The sequence below is a fragment of the Neltuma alba genome, unplaced genomic scaffold (genome assembly GCF_004799145.2).
Source record: "Neltuma alba isolate B1F8T4 unplaced genomic scaffold, ASM479914v2 tig00012238_pilon, whole genome shotgun sequence".
Lineage (NCBI taxonomy): Eukaryota > Viridiplantae > Streptophyta > Magnoliopsida > Fabales > Fabaceae > Neltuma > Neltuma alba.
This window is the reverse complement of record NW_021636767.1, coordinates 117,595-129,485: the sequence shown is the minus strand read 5'-3', so window position 1 is coordinate 129,485 and position 11,891 is coordinate 117,595. Positions and strand designations below refer to the sequence as shown.

Sequence of the window (11,891 nt, the reverse complement as noted above, 5' to 3'; positions counted from 1 at the left end):
TTTAATTGTATCTCTGCACTTTGGAGCATGCCTTGTAGTTTGTTTATATTTGTTTTAAAGGTTCAGAACAGAGAATTTCTGTAAACAAAATTGTATTTGATTTGTTTCGATATGAAAAATAAGATAAACAAATGGTACAACATTTAAAAAAAAAAAAAAAGTTCACATCTTACTTTCCTTATTTGTTAGACCACAAGTTAATAGATCTATATCTTTTAAAATGTGTAGAATATTTGAGTTAATAGAAAACTGTGTTAATGCTTTTGTTTTAACTGCCTGAATTAAGCCTTCTCCGTATGTATCTTAATTGCTAGTTCAAGCGGCCAAACAAAAAACATTAGTTCAAGGATAATAGTTCTTAAAGTATTAGTGTTAATTTTATTTTTCTCTGACAATGAGTTGAGTATTAGATGTTATACTTTGGCCTGTCTAAATCCGGACATAAATTAAAGTTTGGTTTGAAGAAAAGTAATTTAGACACAACGGGTTAGTTCCTCATAAGGTAACGAATCAAAATTCGAATCCTTGTTGAAAGAAGTGTTCATATTTAGTATCTGATAGTATCTCAAATAGGATTGCTTCTAATAGAAATATACCTATGCTTTAGCAAAAAAAAAAAAAAAAGTAATTTAGACATATTTCAGCTTTAAATTAGAGTAACATTCCATTTTGATTTTGATCTCCTGAAAATGACTTTAATGCCGATAGGCTTACTCACATATATATGCGTGTGTAATTAAGTTTCTTGTGAAAATAATAAATAATAATAGTAATAATAATCATAAAAAACTTTACATAATTCGTAATACCCTCTAATCCTAAACATAAACTTATTTTGTAATGTAAATTATACTGAAAATAGGTTTTATATTTAAGACTGAGGGAGTATATTCAAATCATTCATGGGGAATAGGAGGGTATGTATGAAAGTGACGGAATTTTTTCTTAAAAAAGAAAAAATTACATCCTACGATCGAAAATTCACAAAAAAATTACAGAAAATCGTAGTAAATTGTTCCAATTATAGTATTTCTTTGAGAAGTCATACCATTTGTTTAAATCTATTATTTATTTTAAGTGATTTTATACAGTGAGTGGGAGATAAGTATATAAGAACAATTTCGTTTCATAAAAGGTAAAAGCACTTGTCTTATTAGATGTCACGAAACCCATGTTTAATTGTGTAAGATATTTTTATTACTAATTTCCTTTTTGATGTGATTTATATGCAAGTAGAGAAAAGGGGGATGTTCAATGAATGGCCTACATGTGAACGATTGACATTTGGGTTTGGGTGGAAGAAATGATATCCCCTTGCCCAAGCGAATGTTTGATGGGTCCCACTAATCGATCAAAAGAAATCAAGGTGGGCCCCTTGAGAATTTTCTTGGGCCTTTCCTCAAACCAAATCATAGGGATGCTTTTCCATTTTTAATTTGAATTTTCATTTTTATTCTTCAATATACATTCTGTGTCAACTGTAAGGTATAATTATTACTCTGTTATAGATGGAGGCAGTTAAAATTTAAAATTAAGTGACATAAATAAAAAGCTAAAATTGAAAAAGGAAATAATTCTTATATAGTACATAAATTTTACTTTCTTTTTAGTATGTGTATTTTTTTTTTATGAAGACAAGTAAATAAGGACGAGAAGGAAAATAATTGTTATATAGTTCAATCAAAGGTTGGTAGATATATGGACATGACATAGAAAGAATAATTATGACTCGTTGAATTGACTCTTATCATATGAGTAAGTAACTACCACGAGTGTTCCCATTCCATTAAATTAATCTTCAAAATTTTCGGTGTATTAGCTTTTGGTTGGGGCTGATGATAATCCAGTTTTCAAGTCTGCATGATACTTTGGTTAACTTTCACAATTCATTAATTTGTCCTTGGGTATATAAATAATTATTACCTAAGTTTTAAAATAATATTCGTTATCAAAACGTTATTTCGCTTATATATATATATATATATATTCAAATAATTAACTTTCTAAAGATGATAATAAATTTCATTTCCAATGATCATTCAAAAATTAAAATGAATAACAAGCTTTGAAGTGTACCGTGATTTTGACTAAGCTACATGTATATATATGTAGTCTATGTATAATTGACGACCTTTAATGTAATATCCGATGTTACTCAAATAATAATAAAAATGAGGCGTGAGAATTTGAAGATGAAATTAAAGCTGACAATAACCCCACTAATAAATGTCTTCAAGTACAGACAGAGATTGAGACGTAGCTGGAAAGTGCACAAAGCACTGAACTTGAATAAATATCTTCTCTTGATAGACTAATAAAAGTCATTTAACTCAGAACTTGGGAAAGCATTATATATCAATAATAAGCTGATCTACAAATATATGAAGCGTATATATGCCTCACACAAATAAAGCAGGCTTCTATTCACTTCTTTCTCCTACTTAACAACAACAACCAAGTCGAGCTAATTAAAAACTTAAAATCCTCATCATCCTATCTCAAATAAGCTAGCAAATTAAGAGGGTATACAAACCACAGCAACTGATAAGAAGAATGCTTTTGTCAGTTCTGATTTTCGTACGGCAGATGACAATCGAACAACACTTAATTACAACTTTTTCAGATGTTTGTCATCAGTTTCTTCAATAAAAACATGATAATTAAGTATGCTTAACAACTCAACAACACGAAATGCGATTGAGGTTTTCATTTAAAAAAAAAAAAATCCCTCCCTGTCCTATATCTTTATTGAAGAATCCGAAAACAAACATCGTCCAAGATATTTTTGCTTAATTTTCTTTTCACGACAATCCATGGAAGACAGAGAAAAAGAAACTGTATAGGTTTCCTCCTTTTCTTACCATGATCCTTCACCAATCATTCCAGTCCAAAACCCAGTTGAATTCCCTTGGTCTTTACTGCTTTGCTCCACTTCATCGCCACCCGGAATCTGCTTGACTCCTCCGAAAGGAAGCAAAAGCCTCCCGCCGTTATGGTCATTCTCTTGTACTCCGTATGATCTATTTCCAAGCCCATCCACAGAAAATCCCAGCTGGCTCGGCTTAGTTTCTTCTTGCATGGGAATTAACCCAGATGGGTAATTAAGGTTACCATACGAGCTATTGGGCATCATGAATGAAGGAACATAAGGAATATTATTACTATTCAAAACCCTAGGAGCTGAAAGAGAAGAAGCAGGAAAAGCCAGATTAAGATCCTGGCCTCCATGGATCTTAGGACTTTGCTGGTTGGAAATGGTACAATTCGTTGGGAAGCCTTGGTTCATCATCTGGCTTCGAGAGAGGTTCAAACTTGGATCTTTCAACCCTGAGAGACTCGGTAATGGTGGATTTAGATCAGGAACCTTTGACGATGATGAGGTTGATGAAGAAGAGGAAGAGGAAGTGATGATCTTGTTCTTGTTCTTTCTAGAACCTCCTCCAACTGGGATGTTTCTGAGGGACCCACCTTCTGTCCAGTACCTTCTACAAGTCTTGCAGAAGTATCTGGGCTGTGTGAGGCTATAGTTGTTGTAATAGCAGAACTTGGTGTTGGTGGAATTGCACCTCGGACAGTTCAATTGTTCTTGTGGCCTTGCCTTCTTCTCTATCATTACTGGCTTTGTCACTGAGTTTTGATTAGGTATTCCTTCCATGGCCTCTCTGTCTCACAGCTCCAACAGACAATATATATATATCCTCCTGAAAAAAACCCAAATGAAGAGAAATGAAAATATGCAGATTAATATACATGCACACACATGCATATACACAAGATCACATTTTCATGCACATGAAAGACGGGAATTCAAATATGACTATATGAAATCATCATGGCTGGGGACCTTTAGATAGTTTCAAGAGGATTCAAACCCACACCTATGAGTAAGACGAGAGTTTTTGTCCAGTTCTTTAGCCATTTTTGTCTGCTCGTTCGTACTGGCGACTCCAATACTGTTAATGCAATTATATACAAATTTTATGAATCATTGGCAGAACACAAAAATGTTCTGAGAGAGTTATTTTTCATGATGAGTATGTTACTTAATTACAGCTGTAGGAGAAAAGTAATGAAGATTCAATCAGACATAGTACTTTGTTAGCTTGCGGAAAACGGAGAAATTAATATTATAAAGGATTAAAACGAACGGAATCAATAGTAATAAACCAAAGGCGCCTTTTTTTCCCTGGTCATTGTATCAAAAATAATCACGGGCTGATGAGCTGAAAGATAAAAGAAAAGGTAGGCAGAAGTAGCAGTGCTTTAATTTGTTCAAGACCTATTGTGATCAAAAGACTCAAAACTTTCTTTGGTAGAAAAAGATGCATCTATAGTCGGGGAGTTAATAGGTCGATCAATTCTTTCTTCTTGAAACGACTGCAAAGAGCAAGAGTACAGGGTTTGTGCCCGTGTGTTCAGGAAGAAGAAAATTAAATGAAACCAAAGATACAAATAAAGCTTCACTCAAACAAATGAAAGATACAAATAAGGCTTAGAACCAGTGGAATATAGTGTCAGCTTTTTGAATTAACAAAACCTAAACCACAGAATAAAATAGTCCAGAATTGATGCATCAAAGTAAAGACAGATAAGGGAAATCCACCCATATGGCCACCGAACGATAGATCCATGAATTCAGAGAGGGAAAAAAGAAAGAAAGAGAAAAAAAAAAGCAAGATGAATACTCCAGATATAGATAGAAACAAAGAGATTTACCTTGTTTTGTCTGAAGTTGCTCCTTTGTAAGAAAGAATGTTTTGGTTCGTTTGTGGGATGGCTTTATGTGCTTGGCTTACTTTATGGATGGTGCGAGGGGAAGAGAAAGTGAGGGGGCGGAGAGAGAGAAAGAGATTGACGTGTGCTTGTTTTGACTCTACTAGCTAGCTATTCCTCTTTGTTAATGATGCTATTTAGGCTTTAGGGCTTACTTTATTTAATGTATGTGGGGTTTATCTTTAATGCTTGCTTTTAAATTTTAAATGCAATTGTAAATTGGTGTCTTTTGCTTTTCTTTTTGGTTTGCTTTTGTTTCATCTTTTTTGTGGTGGAATAATGAGAATGTACACTGTTGTGGGTTCCTTTCTTTTTTGAAGATGCAGACTCTTGCTGTGTTCAAGTGTCAAACTTTCTTTTTCTCAAATCAGGGACCATTCATTCTCGAGCACTATTTTTTTTTTCTCTTGCTGATTTTTTTTTAGATTTATCAAAATAGATTTGATTGGATTGCTTCGCACCTTCTTTTAATTGTAAGAGATCCCTTTTTAATTTAGCTGTTTTCCCCGTGTTTTCAGCAGCAATGATTTTATGTATAAATTAATCATATAGGATTCGCTAATCAAGGATGTCGATAATTATCTTCTTCACTATTCTTTTGACGTTGATCAGCCGGTAAATATTTAAAAATGGTGAGGAACATGTTCAAGAATGATACTTCAAAAATTATGATGTTAGCTAATTAAGCAAGTTCTTCGTCAAAGTTCAGTGAAAAAAGGAAAAGAGACGGTCTTGATATTTGAAGCCTCCACCCTAAAAAGTTGTTCATGTAAAGCGATTTTCAGATGTTATTATATTATCGACCAACTTAGCAGTGTGTGTGTGTTCAAATTTTATTAAATAAAATCTCTTTTTGTTAGATATCATAATGCAACTCGTGAATTTAAGATGTGTGCGTGTACTCTCCTAAAATCAATATCAAATATGAAATATGAAACAAGCCACAACTCACCAGCATTGGAGTCCTGTCTAATTATATTTGTTATCAAAGAGTATAATATTATATGCTCATATTCCAAGCCTTTAGTTTTAAATCTTAAGAGTATAAAGTAAGGAAAAATTTTCTTGGACCAAAAAAAATAAAATAAATAAAGTAAGGAAAAATTTTCACTAAAAAGTAGACGTTTGACATTATCATTAGAGAGAAAGAAAAAGTAGGAGTGAAAGTTTCGTTATATCATATTAGTTGTCAAATATTAGAATTTAAATCTCATAGATTGTGTGTGGGGGTGTCTGTGTTATGTGTATGTTGGGTAGTTTTTTAAGATTAAGGAAATTACAATACTAGTTTAATTTTAAAAATTGCTATTTTTCTAAATTACCCTTTAATTAATATCTCATCCAATTCAAAAAGAGCTAAGTAGTATCCAATACTCTAAGACATTTTTCTAGTCATATTTGGTATTCTAAATTAATTTTTGATGTATTTAGCCGCTGAAAGTTTTTTTTTTTTCAAAGTACTCGATATCCTTAAATAATTTTTGATATATTTAACACCTTAAAATATTTTTTTCGTGACACTCAACATCCTAAGTTTAGGGTACTCATTAGTATTGAGAAAAATATTTTAAGGATGAAATTGCATTAAAATTTACTTTAGAATCTTGTGGGGTTTACTGAAAAATTGAGTTAGGATATTAAATACACTAAAAATTACTTTAAGATATTAAACAAAATTCAGAGTGTTAGATGCAATTTAACCTAAATATAAATCTAATTTAACTAATCTTATAAGGACTAAGGAAAGAAGTTCAAAGTAACTAACTTATTAAACTTGTCAAAAAATTACATTAATTTCCGTTATAGTGCCCATATTAACTTGAAGAATAACCCTCTCACACTTAATTGCAAAAGGATGAAGGGGGAAATATTTTATGCCCCATATATTATTAAATTAGACCTAAATCTTGGTTCAAGAAAAGCGAGGAGAAAAGGACCGATAATTTGGACCAGACGGAGCATAATTCATTACAACAGGGAGAGAGAAATAGAGGAGGGAAAAGCCACTAATTAAAAACTAAGTCATGAAACATTTTATTAAATATTGTAAGATGTCTTATATTAAAGACTGATGGGTATGGTTTTATAAATACCAGGAGGGTGATTATAACAAATCTTGCTCTTGATAAGAAGCAAACACATGAACCTGAGTCTCTCCCTGTTTTTTTTTTTTTGGTGACCTAGGAACCTGAGTCTTATTAAATTATATATTGAATGCAATTAAGACAGGAGCACACATATTGAGAGAGAGCGTAATTATGAAAAAGGGGAAATAAAGAAGAGATAAAAGGAAGGATGCTTTTGTGAGGAATGATTGTATTGATTTGGAACAGTGAAAAAGGCAAAATAAACAAAAAGAGAAAGGCGAAAGAAGGGAACAAGTTTTCTAAAGAAATGTTGGGAGTGGGGCTGAGCACTTCCGACAGGATGCGACAAATATGAAAGCCACTTCGGGTCCCAAATAGTGCGCCCTTTCCGTTCCTCCCGTCACTTTTTTCATCCTAACCACAACAAGTCTTATACTACTAGATAAAATCGGTTATATAAATTCTACGATGTCACTGTGTTTTATCAATAATTAAATTTTTAGATATGTTATTAACCAAAAAACCCTATAAAATAACTCTTAAACTACAATTGGATCATTTTAACAAAGTTTTAGCTTTGGTTTTGGGTCATTTTTAACAAAATTAAGATTTAACTATGTGCTATTATAATTGATTAAAAATTCAATTCAAATAGGAACGCTGTGAGACTTGAATTTATTTTAAATGAAGTCACAATTTCTTTATTTTTTGTGTTGGGTGCAAGTATCCTCTTACTTATTGGACACAATCCTATTTGAAATATTTATCGGACACTAAAACTCAGTGAATTTTTGAATTTTGATTCACCAAACCCCATTGGTTGAAGTCACAATTTCTTTAGAACATGGAGCGGGAAAAGGAGGTTGTGAGAAAGTTTTGCGCGGTCTATAAAAGAAAGAGAGTTTTTTAAAAAAGCCCAATAAGAATTCAGGTTATGGACCCAGAACAGGCCCAATAGAGTCCAAACAAACATTGGAAGCGCGGCCACCCTCTTCATGTTGCTGAATTAATCACCGCAATCTTACTTCCGACTGCGAATGTTGTTGTCATTTCATTTATGCTTTGTCAAATGAGTTATATGTGCTTCCAAATCCACACACTCCAACCCATATTTTAGTAACTCTTTTACCCCTCCTCGAAAAATGAGATAAAAATATATTAAATATTAAATATTAAAAAAATAATTGTGGAAACATAAAAAAAAAACTAACTAAAAAAATTTGAGACATTTTACAAGTATTTCTTATAAATGAAAACAAGATGGATATGGTGTTGTTTCTTACCAAAAAGAAACGTAAGAGTAATAAATAAGCATGTAATGTTCGAAAGATGTTCCGTAATAGATATTGATGTTACTTCAAATTAAATCTTATATTTATGAGAGATGCTCTCTCTAATTCTTATGTAAGAGCCTTTCTACAAGAATTTGTTAGTCCTTTTTATAAGACCATTTGATAATTTCAACGAGTATTAAATACTTTTTACTATATATGTCTGTATTCAGTGAAGGTGGTGAGATAATAAAAATTAATACGATAATAAAATTTAGTTTAATTAATGAGAGTAATACTGAAAATCACTTGAATGTTATAATAAATTCAATGCTTTTAACTAATTTTATTGATATAACTTATGAGTGAGTTTTTTTTTAACAAGAGTTACAGTATTACATGATACCCCTTTTATCCTTACTATAAACTCTAAATAACTAATTTATGGATAACAAATCATTATTTAAAGCTAGTTATATTTAAAAGTAATAAATAGAATAGAAATATATTTTTATTTTTAAATATATCTTTATAATAAATATGAAATTAAAGACAAAATTAAAAAATATATTAAATTTTAAAAATTTTAAATTAAAATTTATAAAATCAACCGCATTCTTTTTTAAATTTAAAATTTATAAATAAGATTGAAGTGAGTAAAACTGAAAAACATGTTAACCTTGAACTCGGAGGCCAATGAAAAGACAACATATCTCAATACAAACACAACTATCAAAGTCGGAAAATTTACAGTTCCAACGTTAACTCTGGTTTAGTCCTACTGCGATCGCACATGCTCACTTCTTTCTTTAATGAGCCATTGTGTTGTGCTTGTGCCTCTCTCTCTCTCTCTCTCTCTCTCTCTCTCTCTCACACACCCCCAAAAGCACATTTATTATGTTTACGCCAGTTGTCCCTCTCCATCGTTTAATTTCCCAGAAAAGAAGAAGAAGGAACAGATGAGAGTAGTGCTTGTTTCCCAGACACCACTTGTTTTCTGAGTCGTTAATTACGTTGAAAGAAATTTTCAGTAATGTGGAACTCAACATGCATGTTCCATTTAGAAACATGTTTGATGTATGAAAATTATCATATAAGACGATCAAAATATATACACCCTGTTATAAAAAAGAAATCCGAATCTTAAATTAAAAGGGCTACCATAATCCCTTAAAATTAAAATCTTAATTTGCTAACTAACAAATGGATTCCCACGTGATCCGAGACATCTGGTTATACATACTTATATATATATATAGAGAGAGAGAGAATTTAAATTTTATAATTCATATCCTAAAAAATGACACATTATATATATAGGGTTAATTAATCTGGAAGTCCTTATAGTTTTAACCAATTTTGAATTAGGTCTTTATAGTTTTTTTTCTTTTTATCAGGTCCTTATACTTTCATCTATTTTTAATTAGGTCCTCGCATTTATTTTTCTTTTTATTAAGTCCTTATAATTTCACTAAAATTTTAATTAGGTCCATCTAGTTTTAATTTTTATTTATTAATTAAATATGAACTTAATTAAATAAATTAGTACTGAAATATAAAATATTAATAATTATATAATAAAAGATAAGTAATATAATTAATTAATTAAGGAAATTTTTTTAAAACAATTAATTTTTTTTGCTAAAAAATAAAATTATTATAATAATTCATTATTTTTAGAATATTATTGTTTATAAACTAATATTACATAATATATACTATTTTATGTTTATAAAATAGTACTATTAGAATTTATAAAATAAAGAATAAAAAATTCAGGGACTTACTTAAAAATAAGGTGATCTTATAAGGACTTGATAAAAAGAAAAATAAATGCAAGGACCTAATTAAAAACAGGTGAAAGTATAAGGATCTGATAAAAAGAAAAAAAATTATAGGGACCTGATTCAAAATTAGTTGAAACTATAAGGACTTGCAGATTAATTATCCCATATATATATATGAAAATCTTATTCGATAATACTACCTCCCGTCTTAATTATAAAACTATGTTTATAGTCTATAGACAAAGTCTTATAAATAAGATCAAAGATAGAATTCAATATGGTTCATAGATTATTAAAAAAAGGCACGTGCTATGGAGGATACAAATATAGGGTGGAAATTCTTCGGCATGTGATCTGAGCGAATATTGGCTACAAGTTGGCATTATTAAAGCCATGCTCTGTTGCCTGATAATTCTCGCCCAAGCTACCATTCCAACCCCGCCTATCTAACTTGTTTACGGCTACTTTATCTTGCTTATTGTTTCTTTTTCTAATTAATCGCCATTAAGAGTTGCACTGGATCTATCGATCAACATTACACTCTAATCAAGCATCTATCCCAGCCGCACTATGAAGTGCTATTATTGATTAATTCTAACTATAAAGTTAATTATGGGCAACTAACAAACCGTCGTCCTGAGCTTTCAAACTAAACATGAATCCCATAAAAAGTTTAAAATTCTAGTTAGTAGTGGCCTGGTATATAAAATTAATTTGATGACCACTAATCAATATACTTACACAGACACGTATGCATAGTGGGGGGATTTTAGATTTGAATTATTTTACTCCTCCATTTGTTAATGCAGTATCCAGAGAGTTAACTTCTATCCTAAATATAAAACTTTCATACACGCCTTAATTATCTTTTTTATTTATTATTTTTTCTAAATTAAAACATGATATATGACCTAATGTTAAGTAGGGATATTCTTAGGGAGATTGGGTCATACTTATTAGAATTAATTCAATTAATTTAGTATCAAGTCAAATTATTTAAGTAACTCTTACATGCATTGCAAAGACTAGAAGAGTGTTTAATTTGGACGGTTTGATGCAATTTAATTAGACAATTATGATTTAAGTGGGAAGGGACCTGGTTCCTTTTATCTAGGATTCAAACTTTACACACACACACACAGACAGTACACAATCACACTGAAAAATCTGGGCTGAAATTTAGTACTGATAGTGATTAAGGAGATGGGAGACGGAGGAGGCCATGTGATGTAAGCTTAAGGGAGAGGTCCTAGGTGCTGTACGATGGCTCCAATTATATTGGACGTACAAATTTGTTTTTGTCGCCAACACTCACATCCACCATATGGGTTCCATCACACAAAACAAGTGCCACTCATTTTCTCTGTGACACCTTCCTTTGTGGGTACAAATCCATCCTCTTCCGCACCCCCAGGTCCTACCTCGATCATCGCCTGCCTATTCCTACTCTCTCTCCAGTTTAATGCAAACCCTACCATGCTCCCACACTCCTCCATTCATCTAACCTTCAATGGCTGGTCTATACTGCATAACATAAGAAAACTATCTCTCATCCTTGATATAAAAACTACTTAACTAATTTAAATAAATTTAAAAAATTAGTTAGGTTATATTTATTTGTAATAAATGTATATTGGTTTGGGAAAACCATATTGGAGGTACCTATACTTTCTTTCAATTTTCAATTTGGTACCTATGTGTTTTTTGTTCTTAACTAAATCTTTAATTTTGCTCTATTAACATCATTAATCCTTATGTAGAGACTAAAAATATCAATAGAACAAACTTATAAGAGCTAATATTGCTAAAAAGATAAAATTAAATGTTTAATTAAAGGGAAAAAAACACATAGGTACCAAATTAAAAATTGAGAGAAAGTATAGGTACCTCCAATATGGTTTTCCCTATTGGTTTTTTTAATATCCTTTGTAATGATGCATATTGTAACTATCCTTACGAAAATCCATCCCCTT

The 11,891-nt window shown here is 31.1% G+C and overlaps 1 protein-coding gene across 2 annotated transcripts; it reads right to left on the bottom strand.

The window, feature by feature from the left end:
- Positions 1-2,324: 2,324 nt before the first annotated feature.
- Positions 2,325-4,833, bottom strand: LOC114725264 (dof zinc finger protein DOF2.5-like). 2 transcript variants are annotated; one of them, XM_028911752.1, is made up of 2 exons: positions 4,717-4,833; positions 2,325-3,701 (listed from the first exon to the last, which is right to left on the bottom strand). In XM_028911752.1, exon 2 carries the CDS (start codon positions 3,653-3,655, stop codon positions 2,858-2,860), a length of 798 nt encoding a protein of 265 aa, XP_028767585.1. In that variant the 5' UTR covers positions 3,656-3,701; positions 4,717-4,833; the 3' UTR covers positions 2,325-2,857. The 2 variants fall into 2 exon arrangements, with proteins under 2 accessions (XP_028767585.1, XP_028767584.1); XM_028911751.1 differs by lacking the exon at positions 4,717-4,833 and adding an exon at positions 3,879-4,631.
- Positions 4,834-11,891: the final 7,058 nt, after the last annotated feature.